This window comes from Theobroma cacao, chromosome 1 (assembly GCF_053813885.1).
Source record: "Theobroma cacao isolate CCN51 chromosome 1, ASM5381388v1, whole genome shotgun sequence".
Classification (NCBI taxonomy): Eukaryota; Viridiplantae; Streptophyta; class Magnoliopsida; order Malvales; family Malvaceae; genus Theobroma; species Theobroma cacao.
Window position 1 is genome coordinate 7,097,181 of NC_142639.1, and position 15,702 is coordinate 7,112,882.

General features: G+C 34.3%; 2 protein-coding genes and 1 long non-coding RNA gene across 3 annotated transcripts; 2 read left to right on the forward strand and 1 right to left on the reverse strand.

Annotated features, from left to right (window-relative positions):
* Positions 1 to 1,313: 1,313 nt before the first annotated feature.
* LOC18611810 (TCP-1/cpn60 chaperonin family protein) lies at positions 1,314 to 10,601 on the forward strand. The gene is made up of 14 exons (XM_018113936.2): positions 1,314 to 1,472; positions 1,575 to 1,835; positions 2,084 to 2,209; positions 2,304 to 2,507; positions 3,475 to 3,644; positions 3,725 to 3,860; positions 4,307 to 4,423; positions 4,553 to 4,672; positions 4,760 to 4,858; positions 4,946 to 5,035; positions 6,356 to 6,443; positions 6,544 to 6,632; positions 6,749 to 6,823; positions 10,062 to 10,601. Exons 1-14 carry the CDS (start codon positions 1,458 to 1,460, stop codon positions 10,158 to 10,160), a joined length of 1,689 nt encoding a protein of 562 aa, XP_017969425.2. The 5' UTR covers positions 1,314 to 1,457; the 3' UTR covers positions 10,161 to 10,601.
* A 987-nt stretch (positions 10,602 to 11,588) lies between these two features.
* On the forward strand, positions 11,589 to 12,221 carry LOC18611811 (uncharacterized). The gene is made up of 2 exons (XR_001927705.2): positions 11,589 to 11,898; positions 11,990 to 12,221. It is a non-coding gene; the product is annotated as an uncharacterized LOC18611811 (long non-coding RNA).
* A 2,012-nt stretch (positions 12,222 to 14,233) lies between these two features.
* On the reverse strand, positions 14,234 to 14,866 carry LOC18611812 (large ribosomal subunit protein eL27x-like). Its single transcript, XM_018114366.2, has one exon. It carries the CDS (start codon positions 14,792 to 14,794, stop codon positions 14,387 to 14,389), a length of 408 nt encoding a protein of 135 aa, XP_017969855.1. The 5' UTR covers positions 14,795 to 14,866; the 3' UTR covers positions 14,234 to 14,386.
* Between the last annotated feature and the right edge of the window lie 836 nt (positions 14,867 to 15,702).

The following is a 15,702-nucleotide window of genomic DNA, read 5'->3' on the forward strand; positions in this document are numbered from 1 at the left end:
ATTTGTAGTGCTATGATTCCAAACCAAATACCCAATATCCTTAATATGAAGTTCTATGGTTCGAAGCCTAATATCAATTACTATTAGTTTTAAATAATTGTTTAATCATAAAGTTCATATTTTATTGCACACTATCACTATATTTTTTATATATTCTTAGAGTAATGGTAGAGCATTGACACACTACCTCAAAAAGACGCAAAATAATGCATCTTTGTAGAGCTTTGCCAAAGTCTTATATTAACTTTTGTTTATAAACATCTTTTTTTTAACTAAACTAACAATCAATATATTAAATTACAAATTATCGTAATATTGCTTTACATTTTTTACTACCAACTATAACATTTTGTATATATAATTTTTAGTATTAGACTTACTATAGCTTTCATCTACAAAAAGTTATAGAATGAAAAATATGATAAATACGATTATTACAACATATATAATTGTATCCATGTGCAATGCCCTAGATACATTTCTAATATAAATAAAATGAGACACAAAATCACACACTCTCTAATTTTTTACTTACACCAAAACAATTTCAAAAACTATCATCAAATCAATCAATGTCAAGTCACAAATATTTTATTTTTATTCACTCCATTTTTGTAAGTACATTAACATAATTATTTACTTCTTTGTAAACATTTCAAAAGAGAACATATCCAATGATATTACGCAGCGTATCAATTTGTTAGAACAATCTTTGTAGCTTTCAAGATCTCTTACAATTATTTAGTAGTCATAGGACAACAATCATAGAATATGATTTCATAATTAAAGATCTCTTTCCAAGTTACATAAAATTACAAAATTGTTTTAATACCATCACTTTCAAAAGAAATTATATTTAGGCTGATATTCTTTAAACAAAAAGATCATACATTAATCAATTAGTTAAATGCTCAAGTGCATTTTAATACTCACTCTAATGATATAAACTTTTAAAATAAGACAAGAATTATCATGAAAATTATTATTTTGCACACTTCAACAAAAAAAAAGACATTAGAAATTTCAAGCCCCTTTTTTCTTTTGCAATGAAACTTTATAAACTATTGTTTCATATTACAAAATTTATTTACAGATAGGTAGCAATTTTTTTAAAAAAAATATTACAAAATTTATTTATGAATGATCTTGTTCATCCATGATAAAGATAATAAGAGAGGAAAGGGAATATTAGAGAAAAAAAAAAAAACAAAAGAGGAGCCCAATTAAGGCCCAAAATCAAACTCCATGTGACAGGGCTCAATACTCAAAATGGGAGAATCCAACTCTGTAATTTTTGACACACCATTTCTACACCCAAATTCAGCCCTTTTGAACTTAAAAGGGAAACCCTTTAAAAATTAAACCCCTAACAAAACTCAAGAAAGAACCAGAACACTCTTCCTCTCCCACTCTGCTCCTTTCTTCCACCTAAAAGAACTAGCAAAACCCTAGCTACAATGGCAGCCATGCTGGTGACTTCACCCTCCTCCTGGCTTATCTTCATATGCATTCGTTTGACATCTTGAATCTATTTTTTAACTGATACCAAATTTGTTTCTCTCTTTTCGTTGCAGCAACCCCAAATCATTCTTTTGAAAGAAGGGACCGATACGTCCCAGGGGAAGGCTCAGCTCGTCAGCAACATAAACGCTTGCACTGCCGTCGCTGACGTGGTTAGAACAACCCTGGGTCCCAGGGGTATGGACAAACTCATCCACGATGACAAAGGGAACGTCACCATTTCCAATGACGGCGCCACCATCATGAAGCTTCTCGATATCGTCCACCCTGCCGCCAAGATCCTCGTCGATATCGCCAAGTCTCAGGACTCAGAGGTCACTCTTCGCCCCATTCTTTTCCCTTCTTGTTGTAGATTCCATATCATTTCTCAATTTTCAGTTAAACTAGAGTTCATTTAGGATATGAACAACGGGTTTTCTTTACTGAACTGGGATTTTAATTTGGAGTTGGTTTTGGTCAGTTTGGCTTTGGGCATCTCATAGGGGATGTTGATGTTGACAAGATCCACTATTTTTTCGTACCATTTACATGATTTTGAGAGTATGGTTTGTGCATCTTGCAGGTTGGTGATGGAACTACAACTGTTGTACTACTAGCAGGGGAGTTTTTGAAAGAGGCCAAGCCTTTTGTAGAGGATGGAGTCCACCCTCAAAATCTCATTCGGAGTTATCGAACTGCTTGCTATTTGGTGAGTTTTTTGTGTTATTTTCCCCTTTTCATGGTTTAGATGTTGCCTTGGTCTTTTGTGTCTATTTATGTGCAATGTTGTACTCGATGGACAGGCAATTGAGAAGGTCAAAGAACTAGCTGTTAGCATAGAGGGGAAAAGTCTAGAAGAGAAGAAAAGCTTATTAGCTAAATGTGCTGCAACAACACTCTCTTCAAAACTCATTGGTGGGGAAAAGGAGTTCTTTGCGTCAATGGTTGTGGATGCTGTTATTGCTATTGGCAATGATGATAGGTTAAATTTAATTGGAGTTAAGAAGGTAGACTCCTGTTCGTCATGCCTTATTTTCAATTTGTTATTAGTTTTTTTCCTTTTTCAGATAATTGTACTTGAAAGTCTTTTGGACAAGGTACCACATTTTATTTAATCTGGAAAATCATACATTTTGGACCCAATGTGCGTTATATTGCACTATCTTACTGTTCTAGCTGAGTATAGCACTTGGTTGTTCTTTATGTGTAGACTCTCATCCGTTGGTGTTTTAGTATCATGTAAGTGTAAATGAGGTTGGCATGAATTTGTATCTACTTTTATGGAGAAACTTTTATAATGTCCAAAATCTGGGAAAATTAACTTTATAAATGTCCTTTTTGGGTTCATAATACAATCAGTTACTGAGAACTCTAGAAAATGCAATTATGGCTGGATATGAAGTGACATGTGCTTGGATTGATGTAATATACGTTTTCTGAAGTTAAAAATTTAAAATTTAAAATCTCTTCTAGTACTACAGGCTGAGAGGCAGCTTTCATGATATAGGATAAGAAGGCTAGCCTCTAAAACACTATATCGCAATTAGGGTCTCAGGCTATTTTTATTATAGCTAAAGTTATTGAGCTAGTTGATTCCCTTTTGATTTCTTTCCATTGTGGGAGTGAATTTTGTGTGTGCAATGGAGATATTATTTGTGGTTGATTGATAGGTGGGAGCAACTTCAGATGGTCTGATCCATGAATTTATTGAACTAATGACTAATGTCAAATGATGAATCTGGCATGGTGGCCAAGAGTCTGAAGGTGTGGGATAGGGTTGGGGTGGGGAAGTTCCCTTCCTTTTTTTCTTGAAATATTTTAATACTACTTATGACTGTGGCATTGCCTCTAAAATGAGATTCCTTTGATTCATGAATGCTAGGAACATTCCAGTCAAATTTTCTGTCTTGTATCTTGTATTACATGTCATTGTGTCATGTAACAAATTTATTAATATTTTGGTTTCTTTAACAGGTTCCAGGTGGTACCATGCGTGACTCCTTTTTGGTTAATGGTGTTGCCTTTAAAAAGACATTTTCATATGCGGGTTTCGAACAGCAGCCAAAGAAGTTTCTGAATCCCAAGATACTTTTGTTAAACATTGAGTTGGAACTGAAATCTGAGAAAGAAAATGCCGAGATAAGGTAGGAGTTTTTGCTGCCATTCATTTGAATTCTTTTTTCATAATTGGCTATTGACTCTACCTTCCATTTATCTGCCACAGACTTTCAGATCCATCACAATATCAATCAATTGTTGATGCAGAATGGAATATCATTTATGACAAGTTGGATAAATGTGTGAAGAGTGGTGCAAAAGTTGTTCTCTCACGGTTGGCTATTGGTGATCTGGCGACACAGGTGTGAGATTTTGCCTTGATTGTAGATACTACATTTCTTTGTCCTTGTCTCTGTAAGTGTTGATAACTACCACAATCGACATAAATCTATTTTCCTTTGTTGGTTATGTTGTGACTAATTGAGTTACTCCATTGGCATGGTTGTCATAATAAGTTTTTTCTGGTGATATGAAAGACCTATGTCCTTTTTATTTCTGGTTGCTTTGATACCTGCTTGTATGAGTGCTTACAGTTGTGCATTGTCAAAAAGAAAATGTAGTTATGTCCATGTTGATGTGATTTAACACTTTATGATTCCATACATAACTATTTCTTTCTATCCCCTATGTTATTTCAACTGATAATTTTGCATAGAAATTGAAGAGTGATGTTTGTCAGTAATCATGACTAAGTCCTCTCTCTCTCCCTGTCAAGTATAATTCACATGAATGTTGTATTTGCTTACAGTATTTCGCAGATAGAGATATTTTCTGTGCTGGTCGTGTAGCTGAGGAAGATCTTCAACGGGTTGCTGCTGCAACTGGTGGAACCATACAAACATCTGTTAACAACATAATCGATGAGGTAGCAACTCGCATTATATTTGTTTTGAATGCAGCCATCTTTGTATTTTCCAAGTTTACACTGTCAAACACTGTTGAATTCCCTTCCTTTGAACTTCTTATTTAAATTTCTTCTGTGTTTGTTCTGAAGGTTTTAGGGACATGTGAGGTTTTTGAGGAAAGGCAGGTTGGAAATGAGAGGTTTAATATATTCAGCGGTTGCCCATCAGGACGGACAGCCACTATAGTTCTTCGTGGTGGAGCTGACCAGGTCTTTCGTTATTCTAACTAGTGAAATTACTGAATGTGTATCGGTTTTCATGCTGATGCTGGATATCATTTGCATTATTATTTTCAGTTCATTGAAGAGGCGGAGAGGAGTTTACATGATGCAATTATGATTGTTAGAAGAGCTTTGAAGAACTCTACTGTAGTTGCTGGAGGTGGTGCAATAGATGTATGTGTTTATGATAACTAGTGAAATGTTTAAGTATGTTTGAAGACAATTTAGGTTTTGATGTTTAAAATTTGCCTTTGGTGGCAGATGGAGATAAGTCGATACTTGAGGCAGCATGCACGAACAATAGCTGGGAAGTCTCAACTTTTTATTAACTCTTATGCAAAAGCTCTTGAGGTAGGTGTTGTTGGCCTTAGTGTTTTCTTCCTTTTGATTGCCTACAGATTTGGCTCATGTCTCTAGTCGTTAAAACCATGGGAGTGATCAGTACACAGTGTTTGGAAATTGAGTTTAATTTGATGTTATATTGAAGTCATTGTGGTCTTAATCTAATGTTTATGGTTCAGGATTAACTGATATTTTGCTTGGAGAAAACTTATGAAAGTTGTTTTTAAAATATTTTATACAAACATCTGTACGTGTATACCCTGACATTCATACACAGATGTAGACATGCCAAATACTGACTTTGTGCTGAAGTACAGCTTGATTTTGCTGAACCTTGTGAACTATATTTTTCTTGAACTTGGATACACAGTTTAATTCGTTTTGATGTCAAGTGGAGAGCCTATTGTATGAATAATTACCAGAGAAATGGTGTATTTGTCATATCTATGAGCAAATTTGATATTTTACCCATGTTATTTTATAAAACTGAGTGTGCTTGCTTATGTTTGCATTCATTTTTAGATCACAATATCATACAACCATATTATGACTTTCTCAATGTATATAAGTAATTTTTAATCTCGAGGACAATATATTTGGAAGGTACCATTTTTACTTCAATGAAGTTTAATTGGACTTGTTGAATATCTGGTATTTGTGGGGCTAAAAATTGTCTCAGTAGTGATTAAAAAAAGTTAATTTGCTTAAAAAAATTACATCTGAGCTGTGGGTTTCTTTATGTAACATTCTGAGGTTAGGTTAGCTTTTTCTTTTATTGTGGTTGATGATGGTGGTGGTGGATTTTATTATGCTTGATGGTATTGCTGTTTTGTTATAATTGTTTTTATGATTATTTGTTTAAAATTTGAATAATGAAGTTGCATTTCATTTGTGATTGTATGCATTTTAATTTAATTGTGTTATCCGTGTTAATCATTTAAACAGATTATAAATCATATCGTGTCATATAAAATTTAACCTTACTTGTTTAATAAACGTGCTAGGTGTGTTGTGTTACACATTTAATAAATGTATCCATGTTCGCATTTAGGATATTGACATGTTTAATTAATCGTGTTGTGTTTGTGATTACCTATATAACTGTTTATACCCTATGTTTACACGACACGATTAAGACATATGGTGCATGCTTTGCAGCTTGTGTTGTTCGTGCTTATGATTAGTTTTGTGCAAATGTGCTGGTGGGGAAGAGGGATGAGAGAGAAGGATTTGGGCATTGCCTTGCTAATCCTAAAGCATGTGACTTCACCTTGAAATCCTCTATCAAAATGAAAACTCTTGCATATGATTTATCTTCTCACGCTGCAGGTTATCCCACGGCAGCTGTGTGACAATGCTGGATTTGATGCAACTGATGTGCTGAACAAATTAAGGCAGAAGCATGCACTTCCTTCTGGTTGCCATTCTTTCCCAAATTTTCTGTTTATATATATATTTCATTCGCTTCCCATTGTTATCAGTGAAAGGATTCTTTTTAACACTGAGATTTTGGACAGGTGAGGGTGCGCCTTACGGGGTGGACATCAACACTGGTGGAATAGAAGATTCATTTGCAAACTTTGTCTGGGAGCCATCAGTTGTAAAGGTGGCTTGACAAATTTCAAACTAACAGTTGCTTATTTAATGATGCACTTTTTAGTCTTTTGCTAATCTTAATTTCATGAATTTTGTGCCTCTGGTATCTAAAACATTTGCTGACAGATCAATGCCATCAATGCTGCAACTGAGGCTGCTTGTCTTATTTTAAGTGTGGATGAGACTGTAAAGAATCCCAAGGTAATACCATGCTGTTCCCTGTCTAAGAAGTTATATGCATGATTTTTATATTTTGTGGTGTCATTTGCTCCTGTCAATATGATCTATTTACTCTATATTGCTCAAGTATCTGTGGACAAAAATACTTTGAAAATTCAGAATTTGGTGCCTTTATGGTAATCAGAAATCCCCCCCTCTTCTTTTGTAAAGTTTTGTAGGTCAAAATTTTAATGGGTTATTGGGCCTCACACTTTGGTTCTAATTTTATTAGTAGGAATTTTTTGATAATTGTTCTTGAGGAAGGGTGCAAGCATAATATACAATCAAACACCAAAGCCAATCTATAGTTTGGGTAAATTTAGCTGCTAACAAATAGAGCAACATAATCTGAATTTATTGTGAACTACCGTGGAGGAGGGCCCTCATGCTTCATTTGTTGTTGAAATATGTTAGAAAACTAACAAACATTTTATATAAAATTTTGTGGTATTTGGAATTTGTCCCAATGTCAAACCCATGTTAAATCAAGCCTCATAATTCAGGAAGACTTTTTCTGTTCTTGAACTGCTTAATAAGGCAAATGGAACTGTAAATCCTTAGCTACTAGAGCTTGATTGGATTAAGGCAAGATGATCATTATCTAAAATAAGGAGCTCAACCCTCAACTCAGCTTGAGTTCAAATTCAAAACATAAAAAGAATTTAAAAACATGCAACCAAATATAATATTTAATTTGTGTATGTATCAAATATCAAAAAGTATTAAGCTTGCAAGCAACTTGAGTCGAGTATTGAAAAACTCAAACTTGGTTGGAGTTGTTACTTGAGCAATTGGAGCTTGAGCTTGAGGTTGACAATGAACTAGTGTAGCTCGGATTATTCATAGATCCTAGCCCAAGTAGCTCATGAGTGACTTGTTTATACTCTTAAGTGGAGATGACGAGAAATTTCATGATAACCAAAAATAGATGAAGATTACATGTAAGATTTTGCTCTCAAACTCTCGAAAAGTCTCTAGTATTTTTCTAGCCAAAACTAAACTTGAGATTGCAAATGAGATTTGTCTCAAAATTGAGAAATCTCATTTTATTTATCTTTTTTTTTTTGCTCTTTCCAAGGTGCATTTGATGACTCTAAACTATTGAATTGTACCCTAGTATGGGTTTCAATGGCCACCTAGAGGTGGAGATTTTTTGAAGTTTGTGATTGAAAATTCAACTCGATAATCCACATAACTTTCTTTTCCTCTTTTCTCCTAATATGACGCTTTTGCTCTCGTTTGTTCTATTTTTACATGTTAAAGGCTCATTAATGGCATTTTGGGGAGAGCAAAAATAATGAGATATAGAGAGAAATCTCATTTATGGTCTTGGGTTTGTTTTCAAGCGGGAAAGAATCGAGAGATTGGGAGCCACAGCTCTTGGGGTTTAGGGTATCATGATTGTCGAATTAGTTTCGATGATCAAACCCTGATGTAATCTTCATCATCTCTTGATTATAGTAAAAATTTCTTGTTGTCTTACCTGTGGATATAGCTTTTGTGTCCAACCACATAAATCCATGTGTCATTGGATTTTATTTTCGCATATTAGTTTTTAGTTTGTGTTTGCTTAATTGTTCTTTGAATTTATTCACATGATAATGACTTGGTTCAGTCAGATCTATAACAAAATGGAAATGTGTTACAAGAAAAATATATCAAACTATGTCAATGCCTTACCTAGTACTGGCTGAATAACAATTGTGCCTTTATTGTCTACTTTAGGATTTATATTTGATACACTAACAGTGTGTAACTTATACACTTTTAGGTAACCATAACATGTCACCTTATTAATAAGAAAATTGAAAAGTTTATAGGTTCTTAAAAATAAATATCAATAACTTTTTAATATTTAATTAAATAAAAAATTAAAAATTATTTGACTTTTTCCCCAAAACTCTATGGCAGAGTCACTGTCAAAACCCTCTCATGTTCTTCCCCTGCAGACAGGCATTCTTCTCTTCCATTAATCTTCTATCTATAAATCTTTGCAGCCCACCACCTTACAATCAAACAAACAAAAACCCATTATTTCTTATGTTCTTTCCTTGACTATTAACAAAAAAAAAAAAAATCTCTCTAAATCTTAACTTTTTTTTGTTTGTTCTTCTTTCTATTGATATGATCTTATCACAGTAAACCCAAAAAATAAAAAAGAATGGATCTGGATAGATCCCATCGAAGTATTAGCATCAACAACAGCAGCAGTAGCAGTAATGCAACAAGCATAATGAGCGAGCTTTCATTTGTTTCACTTCACGCCTTTATTCTTCCTCAACGAAAATCTCTTCAAAATCCATCCTTAGTCCTGGCCGTTCTAGGGAACCTTAATAAATCACTCTTTCGTCAACCCTTAGTAGAAGATTGAGAAGTAATCCTCTGCCCTTTACTTGCATGCAAGGGAAGAACATGAGAGGGTTTGAGAGAGGTGGTGTAAGAGAGTGTTAGAGATAAAGTCAAATAATTTATTTTTTATTTAATTAAGCATTAAAAAATTATTGATATTGATTGTTAAAGTCTATAAACTTTTAACTTTGTTTATTAATGAAATGGCATTTTGTGGTTGACTGACAGTATCAAATGTAAACTTGTTTAATTTAGGTCACTTACCTCACCAAAGTCCTCCACACAGCTGCACTCCCCCTTACTCCTGCCAAAAAGATATATAAATAAATATAGGAGGGGGATAAAATAGATGCTGCTATCGCTTGTTTTATCTGTTTAATCTGAGTACTTAGGCTTTACTTTGTTATCACTTACAGATAAAACGAAAAGATGAAAATTGAGATGAGAAAAGTGAATAGGAAAATATTTTTTCTTTCTATTGGTGTGCAACTTGGAAAGATGAAAAATAATAGAAATGAAAAGCGAGGGAAAAAAATGAAAATGGTATTATTTTATCATTATATTCTCTGTAAGTGGAGATAAAAAAGATAACATCCAAAATACCCTTCATGACATTGAGTAACATCCCTCTAATTAGCTTTCCAATATGAGAACTTGATGTTTGTGAATATGGATGGAAAATGGCAAGTGATTTATTTTCTTTTTACTTTTCCACTCACCCCCTAGCTTTGAAACAAAGCCTTAATTCTACTAATACTGCACCGTGACCTAACATTATTTCCATTTTAGCACACTTATGATCACGCTAATGTGTGCGAATGCAATTGACCTGTACAGCCCTTTTCACTGTTTCCTGCGTTTACTGTTGCAGTCGGAGAGTGCACAGGGAGAAGCTGCTGCAAGTGCCATGGCTGGCAGAGGGCATGGAGGTGGTTTCCGTGGCCGTGGACGAGGAATGAGGAGGCGATAAGCCTTCCAATTTTGTAACCCAAATTCTGTTAAGGTTGTCTATTCAAAATGACACAGATTTTTAGTTAATTAGGTTCTTTTACCGGTATTCAGTTTTTGGTATGGTGCAAATTGAACTACCATTTGAAGGCTAAACTGTCAAGGTGCCTAGTCAGATGTGCCTTCGGGACAGCGGAAACCTTGCGTTGATTGATTGATTGACTTTTTCGTGAAATGTGGCTGCTCCTTTGGATTGCTGTAGAAGTTACAACTTGTTTTTTAAATCTATTTCTCAGAGGAATTTTTGTGAGGGCTGATACCTTCTATAGGTATGATGATGAAATGCGTAGGTTTCCAAGCAAAGGAAGCGGATGTGGGGGGTGTCAGGTGTGGATTAATTTGTGTTACATCTACATATGAATATTATCTGAATTGATCTTCAAAGTATTGCAAGATTTCTTCATTTAGTCGTGTATTTTCCTAATGGTATTAATTTTAAAAATGAACAATTCACTTCTTTTTTCTTTTGGGTGTTTAAAAAGTATGTACATTAACAGTTTATCAACTACCCAGACCCAAAAGCTAGCTTTTGACAGTAAATTGCATAAACTTAACGAGGATCATTTGCAGCAAAAGGTCCGATCTGAATGTTTCTCAAGTGTGCTATGTTTACCTACATCATGAGCTTATATTAACTCGTGGTGAAGTTGGATGAAACGTGACTGGAGATCCTTAAATGGAGATGTAATTTTAATTTTTTTTTGTTTCTTTATGTAAGAAATTCAACAAAGATCTGAAGTTGGAGGTGTAATGCTCTCTTTTGTATTAACAAAGAATTTCGCCCACCACCAGTTTCAAGACATTAACTTCTCCCATAATATCTAAGCCTTGAAGGCAACACACACCTAACCCCAAGTGAACATGGCCAAAACAGCCAGAATCCTTCAAATTTTATCAAAGCCAGGCACCGAAGCAAACGAAAGATGTAAAGGTGGTAATGTGGAATTTTGAGGCATTGACTTGAGTTTTATGCTTAGAAGATGTAAAGGTGAAACTTATACCCATCTAGCATATGTGTTTTTATCTTATATTTAAACAAAAGTCATTTCATGCTCTCTTTTTTTTACTTTAAGGGGAATAGCAGTCAAGTCATATTATGTATAAAGAAAAACTGTCCAATTGGTATGCTAGATCATGCGCACTGACAATGGTGATCAAAGTCAAGTCAAAGTCAGCCAACTCCCAACGAAATTGGATGGAAGTTTACAGGCCTGATGATAGTCAGCAAAAACAATCACCATCAAGGAAATTTGAAGCAATAAACAGAAAGAAAAGCCGCTCAACCAACTAACTTTTGACTCTACGTTGTTATTACCCTATTTCATACGTAAAGATTGTCTTGAAACCTTGCCAGGGAGGTTATAAATAGGCCACCAAAGCTGAGGAGACTGCATTCAGAAATGGAAAATAGAAAGGGAAATAGGTCAGTTGCCATGAGCTTTTTTACCACAGCTAATTTTGTTGTCCTGCTCATCATCTCTCTCGCATTCCTACCGGAGATCAGTGCAAGACGATATAACCCACCCCCAGTAAGGCCTCCTCCACCAGCATCGCCTCCTACTTCCCATAAATCTCTGCCACCTCACCAACACAATACCCTGCCACCAACACCAAAGGAATATAAACAATATGGGGGACCAGGCATGTATTATCTACCTCCTAATCGCGACTAGAAAATTATCATGGTGCTAGCCAGCTAGGTACGTATGTCATATTGAGACCTTTATTTATGATACATAAGGTTTTCGCGTGCATAATTTAACAGTGCACAATTTTCCCTCTCTATTGCAGGAAATGTAACACTATAAGGCTTGCCAAATAAAAAGCAGCTTCACCTTGTACCATGTATTAGAAGAAAGAGTTGGGTGGAGAAGATCTTTCTTAGGCCAATCATGTTGGTGTGAAGAAAATTATCTCTTTATACGCTATGTATACTATTAAGTAATCCACAAATAAAGCTACTCAAACAATTCACAAGGCACTGCTAAGTTGAGTTTAAAAGAAGGAACATTATTTCGTTTGATTTTGGTGATATTGCATTTGATTTTCGTCTTTGAGGGCTGCCATTAATTGTTTGACAAATGAATGATTGACTTCCAGATTGTCCATCACACCTATTCTTGTAATGATTGTTCCAAAATTTGAACAATGGAGTATATGTAAGGGTTCATTATTGTTCTAGTGTTACATTGGTTACATGAAACAAAATTTTCTCTAATTTTACATAAATTAAGAATTAGTATAATAAATCTATAAAGAAACTTTTTTAAATAGTTAATGATGAATGGTGATAAGAACTAATTATCATAATCTTAACGTAGTTAAAACCCATGACCCCTATCATAGTTGAATGCCATGGCACCACAAGCAATCCAAATTTCGTGCAGGCCTCATACAAATGCAAATTTTACTGAAAACGAAAGAAATGTGGCCACAGCTTGTGGGAGGGCTTGGCGGAAATAAATATTGGAATTCGATAGATGAACAGAGAATACTGAAGAGGGAAGATTTCCACCGTGGATTAATTAAATCCTTACTTACTCCTTATAACACCAAACACTTTTCGGATATGAAATAAGATCTCAATTGCTCCCTGTGTTACCAAATATTCAAACATCACAACCAAACAAGGACATAGGAAATACTCAACAACCAAGAGACAACATTTCCAGAATGCATTCAAGCTCTTACAAATTTTCTCCAATCACTACACCACTCGTAAACCCTTTTGTTTGGAGCTCACACATTCGAAAGAAAAGTGCACAACCTGAGTTTTCTGAAATAACATCAGCTAATTACTTGAAGATGCACAACAATCACAAAGTCAACAGATAGTGTGCTTTTAATCATTTCGGTTTTCTTAAGTTAAGTTCAGAAAATTTTCCTTTAGAAACCATCAAATAGAAATAACAATTGAAATCGATAAAGTTTAATAAAAAAATTTATAATATGGATAAAGCTGATCAAAAAGTAAATATTAAAAAATTCTGATTTGAAGTGAAAATAATTTATCTTAACTATCTTCAGTTTTTTTTTTTCTTTCATTCAAATTTTCATTACACCGTTAAAAATAATATAACTGAAATATCTCTCGTGAAAACACCAAAGCCTAGGATCAGATAACCACAATTATGAAACCTTGGAGTCAATATAACTACAATTATGAAACCAACAAAGCCTAGCATCAGATAACCACATGAATTAAAGTACAGACTCAGGAGTGAAATACACCACAAAAACAACAAGAAATAATCACTAACAGTCAACACTGCAAAACATATGCAAACAGGAAGTAAAGGGGAGCAAAGGATGGTAGGCTAATTAGCTTACTCAAACAAAGAAGGGAAGGCACGCGTACTGGGACAGAAGGTTATGACTATTCCTTCTCGAATTTTCATTGACCTATACCAGATGCCTTGTTCACACAACATCGACTTTCAATCAAACATGCAGACGCACTGGCAAATGATACAGAACCATTTATTTTTATGGTAGCAGCCTTGATGCATATACAAAAATTGCAGTAATCAGGAATTAGCAATCAGTTGTAACTAGAAATTGGCACATAGAATATTCCTAAAAGTAAAACATGCCACAATAGCTGCACTACTTGGGTCTTCCATACACCATAAAAAACCTATTTGCTGTAACATCAGCTCTGCAATTACAAATAACCACAGCAAACTGATGTAATGGGAAAGGGAAATCCCTTAGGTACAATAAAAAACATCAGTCAAAATAACCTTTTTCCTGAAACCGGAATGAGAAAACACATGAAGCAAACATAAGCACAGGCCACTAGTACAAGAAACCAAAGGTTTACTTTCACACTGAATGAGGAACAAAGTAGGAAATATTAGTCCGAAGAAGTCCCATCTTTTAAAAATAGCTCAAAACAAGCAATGCTAAGAATTTCTGTAAAGCTTAACACAAATTTGATAATGCTGCATGCTCAAAACGCACATCTACTAACTAGTAAAACTAATAATCAAATTGCAAGTAACAAAAGTAGATGAGCTAAATTCCAAGTGGGCATTAAATCCAAACAAAAATTTATAACAGAAATATAGAATTAGTAACAACAAAAACCCAAAAATATCTATGACAAAACAGATCCAATTTTTACCACAAAACAAAGCTTAAAGCACTACATAAACCTCAAAATCTTCAAAAATAATAATCCAGATCTCAAAACCTTAACTTTGTAAAAAACCACCTGTTTTTCCCAGTCTTAAACCTCTCCTCGAACTTCTCCTTGGTAGCCTTGCAAGCAGAGACTTTCTTGTCCTTGCTCTGGAGAGAGTCAACAGTCACCACGTCCTTCAAGTCCAAGTCAAGAGTGTAGCGCGTTGGCATCACATGCTGGTAATTCACGAGCTTGAGGAAGCACTTGACGCGGGACTTCTTCGCTGTCTTCTTGGAAGAGTCCTTGCGAATGACCTTGCTCGGGTACTTCTTTAGCCCTGCAACCAAACAGTGGCCGTAAGGGCGGTCGCGGGTTCCATCGTCGAAGGATTTGACTATGACCCCCTTGCGACCAGCGTAGCGGCCCTGGAGGACGATGACGGCCTTGTTTGGCTTCAGGAACTTCACCATGACTGCTCCTCTCTGCTTTTGCTTTTTCACCCGGTTTTGTCCTCCCAAAAGCACAAGTGGGTGACAGACGGGGCGAAATGGGGTTTATATTTATCAGCCAAAATGAAACCCTAGCTTCGCCCTTTGTGACAAATTGATGGGCTTTTCAGTTATATGATCCTGGGCCCGAATTGTTTTTGGGCTTTAAGATTTGATCTTTGTCTAAGGTGTGTAATTATGCGATTCGATCGCTTTACTTCGTCATATTTAATGATTACCTAAATTAAATATTTTAAAAAAATTAATTAGAATTGATTAAACATAAAAAAGATTAAATTGATTCAACGTTAAATTGATTCGATCAGTTCGATTTTGGATTAAACTTATTAAAATTTTATACTTTTGTTGTAAATTATAATATTAAAATTTATAAATTTAATGTATAATTATAAATATAAAATGAAAATTACTAATAAAAATATATATTTTATATAAATTTAAAAATTATATATATTAATATATATATATAATTAATTTAATCTTTCAATGGGTTCGATCTAAAAACTTTAAAATCAAGAACCAATCAAATAAAATTAATTAGATCAAATTTTTTAGATCAATAGACCTAATAAATCAATTAGATTAATCCATTTTACTCAAATAGCATTTGATTTTATTGAATTATTGATCTAATTCAATTTTACTCATCTTTATCTTTGCCGATTTGTGTTAAAGGCTTAAACCTTACAAAATCAGTGTTTTCATTTTTCTCATAAAATATCTTCATTTAATATTTTTACGAATCTTATAAATCTTATTTCAAACTTTAAAAATTTTAAAATAGAGTTTGACTTTAACCGTTTGGAGTGCAAGGACAAATATTAAAAAAAAAACTAAATATACATTGTGAAATTCCATACTATTACCGA

Excerpts from the sequence above, each read along its gene's own strand:
- LOC18611810 (XM_018113936.2), top strand. Across the intron at positions 4,673-4,759 it reads TTCGTGGTGGAGCTGACCAG|TTCATTGAAGAGGCGGAGAG; the intron begins GTCTTTCGTTAT and ends TATTATTTTCAG. Across the intron at positions 5,036-6,355 it reads CTTATGCAAAAGCTCTTGAG|GTTATCCCACGGCAGCTGTG; the intron begins GTAGGTGTTGTT and ends CTCACGCTGCAG.
- LOC18611812 (XM_018114366.2), bottom strand. The coding sequence starts at position 14,794 with ATGGTGAAGTTCCTGAAGCCAAACAAGGCCGTCATCGTCCTCCAGGGC.